General features: G+C 33.4%; 2 protein-coding genes across 5 annotated transcripts in view; both read left to right on the top strand.

Annotated features, from left to right (window-relative positions):
* LOC139501986 (tyrosine-protein phosphatase non-receptor type 11-like) overlaps nt 1–20,718 on the top strand; it is a 462,346-nt gene that overhangs the window by 50,971 nt on the left and 390,657 nt on the right. The window lies entirely within an intron of this gene.
* Nucleotides 4,800–20,718, top strand: part of LOC139502127 (neuroglian-like) — a 28,365-nt gene continuing 12,446 nt past the window's right edge. For all 3 annotated transcript variants that reach the window (XM_071291503.1, XM_071291500.1, XM_071291502.1), the window contains exons 1-11: nt 4,800–4,895; nt 5,653–5,737; nt 7,808–7,916; nt 11,756–12,129; nt 13,331–13,465; nt 14,054–14,156; nt 16,292–16,479; nt 17,121–17,258; nt 18,128–18,286; nt 19,034–19,215; nt 20,167–20,257. In XM_071291503.1, coding sequence (XP_071147604.1) covers nt 5,662–5,737; nt 7,808–7,916; nt 11,756–12,129; nt 13,331–13,465; nt 14,054–14,156; nt 16,292–16,479; nt 17,121–17,258; nt 18,128–18,286; nt 19,034–19,215; nt 20,167–20,257 — 1,555 coding nt within the window. In that variant the 5' untranslated portion in view covers nt 4,800–4,895; nt 5,653–5,661. The remainder of the gene's footprint in view (nt 4,896–5,652; nt 5,738–7,807; nt 7,917–11,755; nt 12,130–13,330; nt 13,466–14,053; nt 14,157–16,291; nt 16,480–17,120; nt 17,259–18,127; nt 18,287–19,033; nt 19,216–20,166; nt 20,258–20,718) is intronic.

Raw genomic sequence — 20,718 nt, 5'->3', positions numbered from 1 at the left:
GTATCACACATCCACCCCTTGGTATCTACTCCTTTTTATACGACCGCAAAAAAAATTTGTGGTGGTATATTTGTATCACTTGTCGTCTTCGTCCTCTTCGTCAGATTCATCCAAACACACTTGGTTTCCGGATATTAACTTTAGTTTAAGTGAATGGATCTCTATGAAGTTAAAATACAAGGTTTGAAACCACAAAAGGAACGTTTGGATTTATTTTGGGGGTTATGGTCCCAACAAGTAAGGAATTAGGGGCTCAAAAGGTGTCAAAATAAGCATTTTTCTAATTACCAGACAATTACTTGTATTTTAGTGTATTTATCTTTCTGAAATTGTACCAAAAGGTTCTATATCACAAAGGGAAGGCTGGGATTGAGTTTGGGGGTAATTTCACTAAAGGTTCAGGAATAAGGGGCCAAAAAAGTGTAAAAAAAACAAGTAGTTTTCTAGTTTCCAGACAATAACGTGATTAAGTGTATGGATCTCTCTAAAATTGTAATGCAAGGTATCATAACTCAAAGGGAAGGCTGGGATTTAATTTTGGGGGTAATTACCCCAAACATTCAGGTATTAGGGGCCAAAAACAAGCATTTTCCTAGTTTCCAGACAATTACTTGAGGCCAAGTGTATGGATCTCTCTGAAATTGTACAGCAAGGTACCATACCACAAAGGAAAAGCTGGGATTTGAGTCTGTGGGTAATTACTGAAAGGGGGTTAAAAAAAATCAATTTTTCCATCAATTTATATTTCTTATATTAAAGCAAAAAATACTGATATGGCAGGATATACAGACCAAATATGATGTATAAATTATTATACAAAGTATTGTGCAATAGCAGGAAATCTTCAATTGTATAGTATTGCACTATAGCACAGTGATGCACATTAGCAAGAAATCTTCAATAGCACAGTATTTTACAATAGCAAGAAATCTTCAATTGAAAATTAATACAAATATTTCTATCCATTTCAAATTTTAAGATCTTTCACCACATTTATTTTACGTCAAAAACCTATATTATGTCAAAATTTGATCACAATCCAAATTCAAACAGTATCAAACTTGAATATTGTGTCCAAACTGACTTGCACCAACTGTTCATGGTTCGACCCCTGCGGTCGTATCAAGCTGCGCTCAGCGAGGATTTTATTTCTAAAGTGAACACATGATGCATAATTTTGCATACCTTTTAAATCTATTCATTATCGTCTTTCAGAACTTTTGAACTCGAGCGTACACGATGATTTTTCCAAGAAGCCTATCTGATATGGGCACAGAATACCATATGATTATAAAAAAAAATCTTCAGACTAACATATTTAGCATGTGTACGTGTTCACTCAACTATTCTTCTTACTTGTGACAATGGTGCAGAACATGAACCAACGACAACAACTGATCTATAACAGACTCCTAACTTGGGACAGGTATATACAGAATTCAGCAGGGCTAAACATGTGTGTGAGCTCAAACACTCCCCTCCTAAACCACGTACAACGCCATAATATAAGTAAAGTGTTGACAGTGTGTAGGATTCAGTTTCTCATAACTATATGTATAGCAAAATATATTTAGTTATGTTTTAATTTTTCTAATACAAAATATTCTATTCGCCAGTATTGATAATGCTTTAAAGAAAAATGATTCCAAACAAATCAAGCAAGCCAATCAAACCTTTAAATTACAAACATTAAAAAATAGCTCAGCTTATTATACCACCATTGTGTTTTCCGTATTAACCTTGGTTAAGCATTTTTTTTTAAAACATTGCAGAATTTATCTTTGTATCAAATAAAGAAATACAGTACTTGCCTTGACATGCGTTCAAGTTTAAACTATTCACTACAGTCAACATTTCACATAACATTTTATGCATAAAAGATCAAATCTATCACTGGAAGTTACTTTTTTTTATGTTAACAAGCTTTAGTTACAATGTTACCCCAAGCTTCCAAAATATTTTATATTAAAACCAAATGAAAACACAATGGTGCTTTGATGATTACCCAATGTATATCCAACAGTTTAAAATTTTGTTTGTCTGCAATCAAATGCAGTGTTAATTTCCTACATCACCATAAACAACATTGCTTTAAACATTGTGATGTAATATTCCGTTTTCAATAACAACCCTTCGTGTACAGTCAAACCTTCTTGCCAAATATTTGACGTATATATGTACTGTGGTAACAGAATCCCGGAATTTGATTGAAATATAACCACGGTGTAGAATGGTAACGGACTTATCGGGTTTTTGTCGGCGTTTCCGCACTAATCGGGTTCGGCAACGGACTTATCGCGTTTTGTTTTCAGACAATGTGACACAAAATGAGCCAAATAGACGAAAAGAAGTCGTGAGTGTTTGTTTATATGATCACGTAAGGCACCGATGATCTAACTTTGCAAAAATTGTCATTTTGCTTCGGTATCACTCTTGGCTTTTTTCAAAAAGCTCCACACTAAACAGGACAACAGGCCGAACACAGCTACTAATGGTGTGTTTTCCGTTCAAATACACATTATATTAGAATGTGGACTTTTTGTGCTCCTTTATTTCATAAAAAATACATATTAGAACCACTTCTGTGCATTCAAAAACTTTAAATATCGCATATTAAAGCTTTATTAAAATTGCTTGGCAGCGGACTAATCGGGTTTCCCTAAAATGACGTGTTTTTTTGCACCGAACTGTTGAGGTTTGTTTAGCACAGGACTGATTGTGTTTTTACTGTTTTACCAGGGTAAAAATGATGTTTTCGTATTTTTTGTTTGTTTGGGAAATGAAAAATAAAAGATTTTAATAACCCCATGTATTTGACATCGTGTGCTAGAAGATACAAGTCTAGAACTTCTCACGGACAAGTGTTTTTCCGTAACTTCTTGATTTTTTTTCTTTGAGTAAAAGTACATCGGTATGGGGCAGTATCACATGCAATGCCAAACAAAACACAAAAATGGTCTATTTTTGCTATATCCCAGATTAACTTGGAAGGTATTTTGACGAATGTTTCGGAAAGACACGTTCATTCCGGCGTCATAGAAATTTTCATAATGATGCATGTATCAGTGAAACTTTATGTGTCAGTCCTAAAAAACAATTGTTTATGGAGCCGGTGAATAACTATGAAAACCTAACTTATGAACCCATTTAGTGCATGTTAGATGCATGCTTTTAGTAATAGTTGTTAATGACTTTAAACGAGTGGTCAATTAACCTCGAGTACGAGCAGATCTGTTCCTTGTCACGGTCTTTTTGTTGTTGGGATGTACATGTACCCAGCCACGTCCACTTGTATTTTTGTCCATCTGATGAGTTTAGCCTTTTTCAACTGAATTTTATAGTTCGTTCTTATGGTGTACTATTATACCACTGATAACAGTCGACTACAGACTAACGAACATTGCACTAAAAAATAGAAAAAAATAAACAATTGCCATGGTAACAACACATCATCGTTTTTTGTCGGTAATTTTGTTTATAAATCCCCGTGTGATTCTGATATATCCAAATCTAGAAAAAAAATGACAACTACTGCTGTCTGTATTAGATTCATTTTTAGGTAGTTCCTTTGAGTAATCTTCTGTTGTATAATTAGAAAACTCTGGATTTTTTAAAAGCAAGCAAAACAATCATCAAGGTAACGTTTACTGTCTTTAAATGATTACTGAGTTGGCCTCAAACTGTGATTCATGACAATACAGGATCAAGTCTGCTATCAATGGTGTGCAATTGTTGCCCATAGGAATGAATACCTATTACCTGTGGGTATACGTTATTGCAGAAACGTACAACATAGATGACAAAAAGACAAGTAGTCTACAAAATAAAACAAAAGAAAAATAAGACTGAGTGAAACGAAACCAATATTGTTTTATTAACGAAATTTCTTTAATTAGCATAAGCGTTTTAAAGTCATAAGAAACCTCAAATTAAAAAAAAATAATCCTTTTTTGTTGATTGTTGACAAACAGGTGACAATCGTTAAACTTCGGCTTCAAAGCACGAACTTTAATTACCTGCCATATTTTCACAACAACACTGACCGATTAAAAAAAATGACGCTTATACGAAATATATGAGAAAAAAATGATAAATTCGTGCACAGAAAACTAAGTTTATGATGGTTGTATGCATAGGTTTAAGAATTTGAAGAGCATTATTTTTCACCGGTCACTCGTTTCTTATGACTTTAAGTTTAGACAAACCGTAAATCAATATAAATAATGGATTATTGACAAACTGTTTTTAAAAGATTAATTTCTTGAGATTTTTTATTTTTTATTAATTTCAATATGAAAAAAACTCGACAAATTGTTCCGTCAATAGTCGTTATTTGACAGTATAGTTATCTGGAACAGAAAATGGTGTTATCAGTCCTACAGTACAACTATAAAAAAAAATATTTCGCTATTTCATACGCTACACATCTGTATATTTTATAATGACCGCGCTTCAAAGGGTTAGATATTTACGGTTATACTTATTTTGCAACAATTTATATTTGTTTTCTACTTTTCTTTTTCGGATTAGGCTACTCCACCATTTTTCTGTTGGACTAACACATGTAATAAATATAGAACATATTTCTTTGATATCCCATATATACTAGAAATTGATATTTACACATTTGAGATAAGATGTGAACAAACAAAATCAAACGTTTTATGAGACACTTTTCTACAACTGATTGGAAAAATATAAATTATGATAACAGGAAATGTTTGTTTCGTGTATAAAATTCCAAATACAGTCAGAAATATTTACATCACTAAGAAAAACGCTAGTATCATATTGAATGTGTGTTTATCAGCTTATCTGAATATTGCCGTTATCTCCACAATGACGAATTTGTTGATCAAAATTTGAAAATGGCGACTTGAAGCGTATTTGGTCAGGTAGGATAAAACATCTTAGAAAGGAATTAAGATTTAAGGTCTATAATATGACAGTAGTGATGTTTTCAGACGACAAAAAGACATCATTGTATGCAGACCAAAATAATATAAGATAAAGACGAGAACACATTAGTCTTTTTTTCATATATTATGATGAATTGGCTGACTTCCGGTACTTTATTTAAAAGCAAAAATCATATTTTCAAAGTGCTGCCTCCTTAAAAGAAAGGTTGTAATGTTCATACCAATGGGATATCCAAACTCATAAACCAATGAAAAATTCACACTACATCATGCGAAAAAATACAATAGAAAAAACTAAGAAAAGACAAACATGACAAACAGCAGTCTACAAAAATACAACTTATAAAACTTAAGACTGAGCAAACCGGAACAAATTTTGATTTATTCAAATAAATTATTTTTTAATTACAATCATGATTCTAAGTTTTACTAAATTTGTGTACAAGATTGATTCCCACAGAAGACTAATAATGAGCTCTTCATTAACTAGAGAACCAATTTCTCAAATAAGATATTATCTAGAAAACTTTTCCTTCCTACATCTTAAAGACCACACATATGTTTATAGACAGTAGAGTACACAACCTATTATCGAAACAAATCTTACTAATATATTTTTTCTCCCCAGCAACATGTTCAATTGTATTTTTCTTTGCTTCTGTATTATAATACTATGTTATGCAAATTAATACAAACATTTTTCATTTTCTACATAAACAATTTCTATCTTTAGGAATAAAACATGGCGAGGTTGTTCCTGATATGTGTCTTTGTAACTGTGATACCCAAAGCTCAACTACAAAATCGAACACGCACCTGTAAGTTTATTTACCAGAAGTCATACATGTATAATGAGTTGAGTGTGGGGTCCATTCTCTGCTTTTTAAACAACGGTCAAGATGTTCTACGTTAAATTTGACTTAAAGCCATTTCAACGCTCAAATGTATATGTGTTGTCATGGGTCACACAAAATTTTGTTGATTTTTATTGCATTACTTCAAACTACCCCTTAAGCCTTTATAAGGAAATAATCCACCATTACAGAAATGAAACTCTCATTTGGCGAGTAATGTAAACAATTCTATTTGATATTGACTTAGTTAAAAAATATCAGGAACAAACTCATTACAGAAAATATTTCGTAGAAGGCATTAACATTTGGCTCACTTGAATCAGATGGTCCATTTGGACTATATACATGTTTATTGCTATCACTTCGCGTCTATCGTGTCGTGGTCCGCCCACCGTCATCATAAGTCAATATAAAACTCTTCCCTTTTAAACTACCACCAAAGTTTACCAGAGTTTGTTTTGGAATTTCAACTGTAGTTTATACTTGTGATCGTTTTCTGGAATTTTATTAATTCACAAAAAATATCACTTTTGAATAAGAATGTTTTTGTTTGTTTCGGTTATTATCGTGAAACTGTAATAGTAAGAACGAAGCTCTTTACTGGAAACTGAAAAGCAAGAAAAGATATTGAAATGACTTACTATAGCTGAAATTAACAATCAACTTTTAGTATTGATATTATCACTATATATGAAATTCCCAATTTTTGTAATGTTAAATTATGAATTGATAAATGATTTTATTTTTGTTTTTAATGTTACATTTTTTATACTAAGTTGGCCACACCTGTGCATGGGTTTTCCCATTATGTCACCAAAACACTTATCTTACTTTATGATAAATGAATGCATTTGTAAAAGGCTTCTTATCAATACGTTAAAACGTATTTTTATCAATATCAAATAAAAATATTGCATCAGTGGCTGTTTACTGTGGGTGTTAAGCCTTGTCTTCTTTATTTGAAGTTTCTGTACGAATGATATATGGATGAATTAGTTTTAACATCCAGTGGCAAACATTATACATGCATATCAAGACGGAAACATGTAAATGTGCTACAAAATGAACCCTGCTGTGTTTAACATGTTTAAAAGGAGCAGGCTGGCCCACCAGATTTAAAAGATGGATATATGATCGGATAATTTGTTGTTTAAAATCCAATGGCAAAAAGTTCATGCATATCTGGACGAGACCATGTTAATGTGATACGAATATGAAATCTGATTTGGCCAGGAATAGCATGCTAAGTCAGCTTGATTTTGGCACGCTATTTGACAAGATCATACTTAGCAGTCAAACTTTCTAACATACCAGGACAATTTATAGTTTTACTTTTACTTTTATATGCCATGAATTGAGGAGAGAAGCAGCACAAGCAGCAACTACCAAAAACAATATATTTTGATTAAATTGAAAGTATAACAAAATACCGAACGCCAAAGATATTTCAAAAAAAGAAAGTCCATTAAAACGGACAACATTAAACCTTTAAATCAACGTAACGAGTAAAAAAAAAACACCTTTTATATTCACGATTTGGTACAGGCATTTTCGAAATGCTTAGTTGAAGCTCGTTTTATCTAAACCTTCTACTTGTATATAGATCCATTATATAGACAAACATGGTTGAGCAAACTAAACAGACATCATAGGTTAATGTGACGATAATTACTTGCTTCAACCGGGGATTGAATTCTGATTGGTCCATCTACGCTAGGCCGGCAATTTACCAACGGATCACCGTGGCGATTAAGTACCTGCTCAAAGTTAGGACAGTGCCACATACTGTTTAAATTAAGATTGTTTTAATAATTTTTCATACAGCCAGCTAGCTACATCATGTATTGTATATTGACGCTTAAAATTGAGAATGCAAATGGGGAATGTGTCAAAGACACAACAACCCGACCATAGAGCAGAAAACAGTCCAACAATGGCTTTTCAATTCAGCGAGAAACTCCCGCACACCTATTAGAAGAATAATCTTTATCATTAAACTAATACATACTTATTGTGCTTAAACTATTTTTTTAGTACCAAACCGACCACCCAATATATATGTGCAACCGGAGAAAGATATCTACTATAAGGTCGATGAAAGTGTGGAAATACAATGTATAGCTGGTGGAGTTCCTGCACCAAAGTGAGTAAAAACATGTTTATGTTTAAAAAAAAAACCTAACAGGATTTTACAGTACTTTTTTGTCATATGTGGAGAAGGTGTCAAAATAAACTAAGTTAGGAAAAAGAATTATAACTGTTTGTTAATTTATCATCGTCTGCAGGAACAAAAAAAAGTGCACTGCAAAATCTAGCAAAGATTTGAATTTTCTGAAACATACAATGCATTTGAATTTTATTTATCTAGGGCATGCTATGCCTTAAAACTTTTGCAGATGCACAGGTTTGGCTGTACTCAGAGTAAATTTTTGATTCTACTAACCTGGGGAATAACATTGTAACCTTCCGATTCCCTAGATCTTAGATATCTTAGATATTCGACAGTTATATGAATATGTTCCATTGAGCTTCAGTTACTGACAGATACCGAATTGTTAATCGATATAAGGTTTAGTGATTAACAGGTTATTAATAGGTTTACTGACAATGTCATATATGTTCCAATGATCGGAAGTTTACTTACTGAAAGTTACGAATATGTTTACTGACAATAACGTTTATTATTCAATGATCGTAGATTTACGGACAGTGCTGATCTATGTTCTTATCATTATTGACAGTAATCATATATTATATCCATTTATCTTGTGGTAACTAACTGACAGTTATAGATGTGTTTACTGTCGGTAACAAAGATGTTCCTTTGATCTGCGGAGTACTGATAGTTTCGACTATGTTACTTTAAATGTAGTTCTACTTGCATTAACGGATGTGTTCCATTAAGCTTAGATAGACTTAAAATTGTAGATATGTTCCACTTATCTTAAGTTTACTGACTGCCAGTTACGTATGTGTTTATTGACAGCAACACATTATGTTTCTTTGACCTTAGGTACACAGACATTGACTATGTTACACTGATCTTAAGTTTAATGACAGTAACGGATGTTTTCAATAAAATAGAAAAAAAAACCAAGTATATGACCCGGGATATTTATCAATGACTCAAAATCAATACTTGCACAGTAAAACCAAGTAAATGGCCCGGGATATCTATCAATGACTCAAAATCAATACTTGCACAGTAAAACCAAGTATATGACCCGGGATATCTATCCATGACTCAAAATCAATACTTGCACAGTAAAACCAAGTATATGACCCAGGATAACTATCAATGACTCAAAATCAATACTTGTACAGTAATATATGACCCGGGATATCTATCAATGACTCAAAATCAATACTTGCACAGTAAAACCAAGTATATGACCCAGGATATCTATCCATGACTCAAAATCAATACTTGCACAGTAAAACCAAGTATATGACCCAGGATATCTATCCATGACTCAAAATCAATACCTGCAAAGTAAAACCAAGTATATGACCCTGGATATCTATCCATGACTCAAAATCAATACTTGCACAGTAAAACCAAGTATATGACCCGGGATATCTATCAATGACTCAAAATCAATACTTGCACAGTAAAACCAAGTATATGACCCAGGATATCTATCCATGACTCAAAATCAATACCTGCACAGTAAAACCAAGTATATGACCCGGGATATCTATCCATGACTCAAAATCGATACCTGCACAGTAAAACCAAGTAAATGGCCTGGGATATCTATCCATGACTCAAAATCAATACCTGCACAGTAAAACCAAGTAAATGGCCTGGGATATCTATCAATGACTCAAAATCAATACTTGCACAGTAAAACCAAGTATATGACCCAGGATATCTATCAATGACTCAAAATCAATACTTGCACAGTTAAACCAAGTAAATGGTCTGGGATATCTATCAATGACTCAAAATCAATACTTGCACAGTAAAACCAAGTATATGACCCGTGATATCCATCCATAACTCAAAATCAATACCTGCACAGTAAAACCAAGTAAATGGCCTGGGATATCTATCAATGACTCAAAATCAATACTTGCACAGTAAAACCAAGTATATGACCCAGGATATCTATCCATGACTCAAAATCAATACTTGCACAGTAAAACCAAGTATATGACCCAGGATATCTATCAATGACTCAAAATCAATACTTGTACAGTAATATATGACCCGGGATGTCTATCAATGACTCAAAATCAATACTTGCACAGTAAAACCAAGTATATGACCCAGGATATCTATCCATGACTCAAAATCAATACTTGCACAGTAAAACCAAGTATATGACCCAGGATATCTATCCATGACTCAAAATCAATACCTGCACAGTAAAACCAAGTATATGACCCAGGATATCTATCCATGACTCAAAATCAATACTTGCACAGTAAAACCAAGTATATGACCCGGGATATCTATCAATGACTCAAAATCAATACTTGCACAGTAAAACCAAGTATATGACCCGGGATATCTATCCATGACTCAAAATCAATACCTGCACAGTAAAACCAAGTATATGACCCGGGATATCTATCCATGACTCAAAATCAATACCTGCACAGTAAAACCAAGTATATGACCCGGGATATCTATCAATGACTCAAAATCAATACCTGCACAGTAAAACCAAGTATATGACCCAGGATATCTATCCATGACTCAAAATCAATACCTGCACAGTAAAACCAAGTATATGACCCGGGATATCTATCCATGACTCAAAATCAATACCTGCACAGTAAAACCAAGTATATGACCCAGGATATCTATCCATGACTCAAAATCAATACCTGCACAGTAAAACCAAGTATATGACCCGGGATATCTATCAATGACTCAAAATCAATACCTGCACAGTAAAACCAAGTATATGACCCGGGATATCTATCCATGACTCAAAATCAATACCTGCACAGTAAAACCAAGTAAATGGCCTGGGATATCTATCCATGACTCAAAATCAATACTTGCACAGTAAAACCAAGTATATGACCCGGGATATCTATCAATGACTCAAAATCAATACCTGCACAGTAAAACCAAGTATATGACCCTGGATATCTATCAATGACTCAAAATCAATACTTGCACAGCAAAAAAAACCAAAAAAAAAACAAATAAAACCCCACTTAATGCAAAGGAACAACGATTGCTTTGCTGTTCTTCATCTTTAAGTCACAGTGAGGAATGCAACACGAAGTAAAACGTAAAACTATCAGCTCACTGTAAGTTTATGACTTCCAGCGTATGTGTACTGACTCTTACGGGTTCAGTAATGTAATGTGACAATGCAACAGTCTGTTGAGATTGTTGAATTTTTTGCTTCGAATGATATTTTCAAAGTTCCAAATTATTATACTTTTTATATATGTATTCTGTCTTGGTGGTTGAATCAGGTCACGTTTTACTTAAACTCCAGGTTATACACACTATGATATGTCTTTTTAGTAGTTTTTACTCTCTTTGTCGTGGTCTTTTCCAACACATTTATTACAACGGAAACGTGAATCAGCTGTGCGCTTTGTCAAATAAATGCAACCATCTCAAAGGTCTCGGTAGCGAAGGTCGATTAATGTTTTTAAAATGATGAATGCTTTTTCAAACTTATCCATCTCTTTATACTAGATAAGGTTTAATCAAACAGATAGATCATTTCAAGGAGAAATATGACTCTTGATAAGATCAAATTTCCAGAGCCGCTATCGAGAGACAATTTTTTTCTCATGGCTTGTACTTCTGCAATAACTTGTTTGATATATCTGTTCAATACATATTATAGACTGTTCTTTGTCTTTTCAACTTTTATCGTTTTTAAGCATTATTTTGTTGGTCTCTTTTCGACTTAGTTCTGTTTATCTCTTTGTTGTTCTCAACGTCTTATTATATTCTCAAAATATCTATAAGAGAATACATACGATATTCTATTTTATACTTAGATACAATTGGACAAGAAATGAGAGACCGTTTGATACTAGCGGTAACGATAACAGAATGGTTATACTGCAAGACTCAGGAACTATTGTAATGAATAAACCGAGACCAAAAGATGAAGGAATTTTCCAGTGTAAAGCTTACAATCATTTAGGAGTATCAACATCAATAAACATTAATTTCCGCCAAGCTATGCTAAGGGATTTCCCGTATGGGAAGGACGAGATTGTCACTGTCATTCCCGGTCATCCTGTTAAATTACGTTGTACACCACCAACCAGCATACCAAAGGCCATACTCTCGTGGCATATCAGAGATCCGAGAACACAGGCCACGACGGCCATAAATTTGGATAAAAGAATCACTATGGATCTAGAAGGTGAGAGTACAATACTTTATAATCAACAAAATAGTTGTACAGATATGTAGACACTATAAAATCTACATGTTTTGGAGTCTATTAGACTGCTAGCAAATTTACATCAAAACGTGAAATATGATTGGGATTTAATACTTACGTATTATTTGCTTTTCAACATTAAAGTTTCAAATCAGAGGAGTATTTACAGGTACTTGCAATTGATTAGTGTATATATTTTTCATATTTCTTTTCAGATTTCAAAATACCTTTTATATAGATTTATCATATTGTCTTCTGAAAGTAGTGATTCGCGTCATTTGCCAAACAAATATTGGTGCATGCGAATCCAAATATCAACATATCTGTTGTTATCTTCGATACACTTCGCAAACATATCTTTTGTAACCTTCGATACACTACGCAAACATATCTGTTGTTACCTTCGATACACTTCGCAAACATATCTGTTGTTACTTTCGATACACTTCGCAAACATATTTGTTGTTACCTTCGATACAATACGCAAACATATCTGTTGTTACCTTCGATACACTTCGCAAACATATTTGTTGTTACCTTCGATACAATACGCAAACATATCTGTTGTTACCTTCGATACAATACGCAAACATATCTCTTGTTACCTTCGATACAATACGTAAACATATCTCTTGTTACCTTCGATACAATACGCAAACATATCTGTTGTTACCTTCGATACACTTCGCAAACATATTTGTTGTTACCTTCGATACAATACGCAAACATATTTGTTGTTACCTTCGATACAATACGCAAACATATCTCTTGTTACCTTCGATACACTTCGCAAACATATTTGTTGTTACCTTCGATACAATACGCAAACATATCTGTTGTTACCTTCGATACAATACGCAAACATATCTCTTGTTACCTTCGATACAATACGTAAACATATATGTTGTTACCTTCGATACAATACGCAAACATATCTCTTGTTACCTTCGATACAAAACACAAACATATCTGTTGTTACCTTCGATACACTTCGCAAACATATCTCTTGTTACCTTCGATACACTTCGCAAACATATCTGTTGTTACCTTCGATACACTTTGTAAAAGTATCTGCTGTTACCTTCGATACAATACGCAAACATATTTTTTGAAACTTATCATATTTGTATGTTAGCTATTTCTGTAATTATATCAGTAAAAAGCATAAAACCTTTTGCAGGCCGATTATATATAACAAATGTTAAAATGGAGGACCATCAAGACGGCAAACCTTATGTGTGCATGGCACAAAATCTGAAAATGAGGAAGAATACGTTCTCACATGGATACATTATCGTACCTAGCAGTAACAGTGGTGAGTACCATACAACATTATGCATATTTACACTATCATTTTGTTACGTTGACGGATTTTTGTGAAAAGTGGAATAGTAAATATACCGAACTCTATGGAAATTTCAAAAAGAAATTACTTTATCAAATGGCAAAATTGAAAGCTCAAACACATCAAACAGAACCAGACACAAGTTGTTTCCTTTTTCCAAACAGACAGAAAACAAATGTCACATTCCTGACTTAATGTATAAACTGGTGCATTAAACCTGATTTAACAGCTAGCTAAACATCTCACTTTAGTCGCATATACATTATTATATTGACAACAATGTGAAAGCGGAACAATCAGTAAAAACAGGTAAAATTGTCACAATTTCGGTAAAGCAGTCAAGATTGTGTTATAATTTAAATCAATATAAAGCAAATACCTACTCCAACAAAGAAAATAAAAAAATGGCAGATAGACACTATACAGAAAATGTACATCAGCAAAATTTAGGCGGATATAAATTGACATTTAGAATTTTTATACTAATTGTCAAATTGTTCATAAACAACAATCAAAACATAATTTATAGAATTTACAATTCCTTTTTTATCCTTTCAGGAACGAGCGATAACGTAGCTCCACATTTATTATGGTCGACACCCAACGAACTCTTCGGAGTTATTGGACAAGAACTGAGAATCAAATGCATATTTGGAGGAAAGTATGTTGTTTTCTAAGTTAAGTTATGCTCCAATGAAAAACAGAATAGTGAAAATTTGCAAACGCTGTACTCAAACACCATATTGAACCTCTATTTCAAGTTCAATAAAAAGTGACAGTGGTTTGTCGATGTTCTTCAATTTTACATCCATTTTAAATTTAGACTATATAAACAATAAGAAACTTATGATACAATGTATCAATTTCAATTCGATTTTGAAAAAAAACAAAAAACACATAATGCCACTTATAAAAGTATGCAGTCATTATGCAAATAATATTTATCAGCTATAACATGTTACATGCATTGACTCACAAATCAAAACACAAATGTAAACGAGTATGAATGAGAATATGTATACATTACTACTAGCACTTTCACCATCGGGTCGATGCCACTGCTGGTGGATTTATAATTCCCCGAGGGTATCACCAGCCCAGTAGTCAGCACTTCGTGCTGACAGGAATGATCAATGATATGGCCATAATTATAAATTAACTGTTTACTAAACTTTTAAATGTTTGAAATACTAAGGCTTTTCTACCTCAGGAAAAGATTACCTTAGCTGTATTAGGCAAAACTTTTTGGAATTTTGGTCCTCAATGTGCTTTAACTTCGTACTTTATTTGGCCTTTAAAACTTTTTAGATTAGAGCGTCACTGATGAGTCTTTTGTAGACGAAATGCGTGTCTGGCGTAAATACAAAATTTGATCCTGGTATCTATGATGAGTTTATTTACACGTGCATAAGTTTGATTTATTGACCGTGTTTGGTTTTTGCATTTGGTCATTTTTGGTTTTATAAGCAAATCGTTTATTTAAGGTTTTAAACATTAATTACTAAGCCCTTAGCATTGACGAAAAGACATTAATTGTCAAATTCTGCATTTGTTGCAATAAAATCAGTATCGTTAAGGAAGATAAGAAGTTATCAATATCGTTTTACTCTACTTCCTACTATGTAGATGACGTTCTGTCCGTAAATAATTCAAAATTTGGTGACATTGTTGAACGCATCTATCCCATCGAACTAGAGATAAAGGATACAACAGATATAGTTAAGTCGGCCTCATATCTTGACTTACATCTAGAAACTGACAATGAGGGTCGGTTGAGAAAAAAACTTTACGACAATAGAGATGATTTCATTTTTCCAATTGTGAACTTTCCATTTCTAAATAGCATCATTCAAGCAGCACCTACATCTCCCAATTAATACGATATTCATGTGCTTGCATTTTCTTGATAGAGGGTTGCTGCTCAGAAGGACGCTAGTAAACCTAGAGTCCCAAATAGTGAAGTTGAAATAACCCCTTTGTAAATTTTACGGACACCATCGCGAGTGGGTCGACCGCTATGGAATAACGGTTTCACAAAGGATATCGGATATGTTCCTTACGTCGTAACTACAATCCCCCATCCCTTTCATGAATTTTACCTACCGTACTAGACTATTTACCGGATTTGTTATAGCATAAGCAACATGACGTGTGCCACATGTGGAGCATTATCTGCTTATCCATCCCGGAGCACCTGAGATCACCCCTAGTTTTTGGTGGGGTTCGTGTTGCTTATTATTCAGTTTGTTTGTCTGTTTGTCTTTTTCATTTTTAGCCAGGCGTTGTAAGTTTATTTTCGATTTATGAGTTTGACTGTCCCTCTGAAAATCTTTCGTCCCTCTTTTACTGTTAAAACAAAGTGAAGGTGTGGGAATTTGTAAAAGGGACGATCCCCTTCTTTCCAATCGTAATACAACTGTCAAACATTTGTGATATTTATACCTTTAATATGTTCACAATAAGGTATCATTGTTTACATTATAGCTCTTCCGTGGTGACATGAATATAAATTATATGATCATTTTTATACTTGTCTATAAAAGTATGATTTTCTTATTCCAGGCACAGATTACCTTACCTTAGCCGTATTTAGAACATTTATATTGAAATTTAACGTCGAAAATGCTCTTCAACGTTATACTTGTTTGACTTTATAACTATTATGATCTGAGAATCACTGAAAAGTTTTATGAAGACGAAACGCGCGTCTGACGTATCAAATTATAAGCCTGCTACCTTTGACTATATAAATGACATAAAATACAATTGATTTACTTAGTTTTTGTTCTTTTAAAGTCCAACACCTGCAGTCCACTGGGAAAATAAAAATGGTACAATACCAGACAACCGTAGAACGCTGTCACTTGGTGGACAACAGCTATATATCTCAGACCTTCAGATGATTGATAGAGGCAGTTATACCTGTTACACAACAAGTGCCATTGGACAGAGACAGCAGCGAAATATAAACGTCATAGTAAAATGTAAGCACACTGAGAGAGAGAGAGAGAGAGAGAGAGAGAGAGAGAGAGAGAGAGAGAGAGAGAGAGAGAGAGAGAGAGAGAGAGAGAGAGAGAGAGAGAGAGAGAGAGAGAGAGAGAGAGAGAGAGAGAGAGAGAGAGAAAGAGAGAGAGAGAGAGAGAGACATAAACGTCATAGTAATATGTAAGCACACTAATATAATGAGAGAGAGAGAGAGAGAGAGAGAGAGAGAGAGAGAGAGAGAGAGAGAGAGAGATAAACGTCATAGTAATATGTAAGCACACTAATATAATGAGAGAGAGAGAGAGAGAGAGAGAGAGAGAGAGAGAGAGAGAGAGAGAGAGAGATTGAACAATTCAATTATGATGATCGGTGTTGTGTGATATTTTCTATTGCCTAAGAAATGCATTCTGGTGGTGGTTTGTGGCAGTTTGGGTCGGTATGTTTTGTGATAGTATGTTTTATCTGAGGTATGGTTTCTTATAGTTTGTGTTGCATACGGGTTTTTTTATGTTGTTGATTGTTTGTCTGACAGATTTTCTGTATGTTGTTTACTATAGAAACTCATCATATATATACCAGGTTTAAATATTTTATGTTGACGTTGAAAATGTGGTTGATACTAAACTTACTGTATTTACAGCTAAGCCTTACTGGTTGGAGGACGGCAAACCGACGGATAAAGAAAGAGGCGTAGGGGAAAAGGCTACGTTTATATGTAGAGCAGGCGGAGATCCAACTCCAGACATTCAGTGGTATATCAATGGTGTAAAGTTCAAAGGTAAGGTTTATATCTACGGGTGATGATGTGGTATTGTAATGATGTTATTAGGCGATGCAGACAAAACAAACAGAAGACAATATCAAGAAGGCAATTGTAAATAAAGACAACAGTAATATACCGCTGTCCAAAAGTCATAAATTGATTACGCGAAAACAAATCTGGGTCACAAGTCAAAACCGAGGGAAACACATCAACTATATGAGGAAAAAACGAAAAAACAGAAACACTGAACTGCTACAAAACAAACGCCAACATAAATAGAAACGCTCTTTGTGATAACTACTGCCATATTCCTGTCTTTCTACATGGCATTTAAAGAAAATGGTGAGTGAACCTAGTTTTTTTAGCTAGACAAACCTCATGATTTTAGCTAAATCATACGTCCAAGAAATAGAGAAATACAACACAACGGATATGGCAAACATAAAGAAATACAAACTAAAAGACAAGAACAATTCCCAACACTTCGAAAATATTAAATATTGAGTTAAGCGAACCCCATGAAAACTTTAGTGAATTCAAATGTCAGAATAGTAAGCAGCTCCTACTCAACTGGTGATATCCGTCATAGAATGAGCACAAGGAGCATGATTATTGCTACGAAAAAATTGAACAATTCATAGTCATCAGCCTATAAAACGAATCAATGTACAAACTTGCCGGTTTTTTTTTTTATTATGTTAAAACTTTATTACATGTACAGAAATACAGAAACAATGTACAACATAAACTTGGTGTAAAGGATTTTGTATTCAAATACCGATTTCGTAGACACTTTTATATTTCAGTCCATCAAACGGATCACCACGTTATATATACATATTATGCTCAGGTGACATTAACGCTTACTTTTTTTTTTATTACAGATGCAAGACACGTGACTATAAGAGATGGCCGACTCATCAAACGTGATGACAATAATATAACTGTAATAGATTTAAGAGTTGGGGATGCAATGGTTTTACAATGTAATGCTTCTAATACCTTTGGTTATGTCTTTGCCGACTTCTATCTCAACGTCTTAAGTAAGCACATTATAGAATTAGATTACATTATAGAATAGATAAACAGGCAATCAGTATTGAGACTTGGTGATGCAATGGTTTTACAATGGAATGCTTCTAATACCTTTGCATTTGGTTATGTGATTGCCGATGTCTATCTCAATGTCTTAAGTAAGGACAATATAGAATTAGATAACATTATAGAATAGATAAAAAGGCAATTAGTATAATGAAATTGATAATTGCTAAATTCCTACTTGTAATGCTATAATAACTGCATTGTCGTCAATGAATGGTTTTTTATTTATCAAAAAAGAACCATCAGAATATAACATAATCATGATAATGTCTTAAATGTGGCTATATAAACAATATTGAATTCATTTATTATTTGTTGTAAACTTTTTGTGATGGTATACCTTATATCATGTAAGGGTTTGAATGCCATTATTTGATATTAAAATATCTTAATCTGATTTTGCTTTTTTTTTTGGAATTTCTTGTATTCAGTGTCATTTATATCCACTTCAATATTGATTTCGACCTGTCAACTGTTTTGATTCAGTTCCGCCGATGAGCCTTACAGTGTATGATAGTCTTTTTTTGTTTTATGCGCCTGAAAGCTTTAACATTCATGTGATATCAAAGTTGGAAGTTTGTGCATACTAGATGTTTTAATAGATGTTATATTGTGAAAATATACAGTTTAATTCTTAGAAGTAGGATATTTGGGAACCCGTTTATGTTAACATCATATATGTCTTGTAGAAGAGAGACCGCAGTTCATTAAAAGACCATTAAAGGAATTAAAAGTGGCAGAGAATACAGATGTGCATCTGACCTGTCAGACCAGTGGTAAACCTGATCCAATCATAACGTGGTTCAGAGGGTCTCAACAAATAACTGGTGGTCGGTACCAGATACAGCCTAATGGAGACTTACTTATTCAGGTAAGTTGATATATAATGACTGTGTTTGTTTTGATGCTTAACGTATCTTTGATTTAAAAATAAGTCCATATATGTTAATACATATATAAAATTAAAATTGAGAATGGAAATGGGGAATGTGTCAAAGAGACAACAACCCGACCATAGAAAAAAATATATATTTCTAAATAGGACTATTAAAGATCCGATATTTAAGGTCATCACTCAAGAAATTGTACGGTCGCAATCATGAGCTGATTGGCCATTATGACAAAAGTGTGTCAGAAATCATATCTGATATTCTTCCTCAGTCATAAAAACCTGCATCATTACCAAACTGAACAAAGAAATAACACGACGGGTGCCGTATACGTTGCAGGAAATGCTTACCCTTACGGAGCACCCGATTTCACTCCCGGTTTTTAGTGGAGTTCGTGTTGTTTCTTATTTACTATTTATAATTGTTGATGTAAATGTCCTTTGGTTTTTTTAGTCTTTGTTTACTCATTGGTTTTGACTGTTATTGTCTTTGATACCAAAAGCTATACTATTGACCACAAAATTGTACAAAAATATCAAAAGGTACATGTAACATGACGATGAAGTATAAACAGCTACAGGGTACCATACGATCTTTAACAACAAGCAACACACATACCAAATAATAAGGTTGAAAAGTTCTGGAATGAACAAATGTAAAATCATCGAAGGAGGAAAAACTAAAATAGTCCTGTAAACTAAGTAAGGCGAGGTAGATTTATTAAATAAGAAATAAATTTTCTTTGTTTGATTCAATGAAAAAAGATATTGACGAAGTATTAGTCAAATGCAATAATAAAGAGTCCTATACAAGGAAGACGAGGTAGATTTTATTAAATAAAAAATAAAATTTTCTATGTTTGATTCAATAAAAAAAATATTGACGTTATATTAATAAAATTTAATTATATAGAGTCCTTTTTTATTGTTTAGAACGTTGTGCTGTCTGATGCTGGGAATTTTACGTGTGAAGCCCGAAATAATGAAGGATGGGATTCAGACTGGGGTGTGATGATTGTTAGAAGTATGTATAATTTACAAACATATCAACAACATTAAGTTGATGTATTAAAAAGAGTGGTGCATGCAACGGACATTCAAACTCATAAGTTGAAAATAAACTGACAACGCTATGGCTAAATACAAAAATATACCAAAACACAACATATAACACTTAACACAAGCCCCTACCAGAGGTGATACCAGATGAATACACACATTGCACATATAGTTGATAAATTAAATTAATACAAGCAAATACTGAGTAATTCTAGCTAACTCAGTAGTTTGCTTTAATTACATTGTCGTTTCGTTGTAGAGCAGTGATATATACGAATCTGCAGGCTTCTTGAATGTATGTTGTTAAATCAACAACTATATGTACATGATGTATACTGCATGGTAAATAGTTGACTGAGCGGATATCAATTAAATACTAAAATGATAACATGACAACAACAAACTTAATGTATATTGAGAAAAATA

Source organism: Mytilus edulis, chromosome 13 (assembly GCF_963676685.1).
Source record: "Mytilus edulis chromosome 13, xbMytEdul2.2, whole genome shotgun sequence".
Lineage (NCBI taxonomy): Eukaryota > Metazoa > Mollusca > Bivalvia > Mytilida > Mytilidae > Mytilus > Mytilus edulis.
Note: the sequence above shows the minus strand (reverse complement) of the source record. Positions and strands in the feature narration are given on the sequence as shown.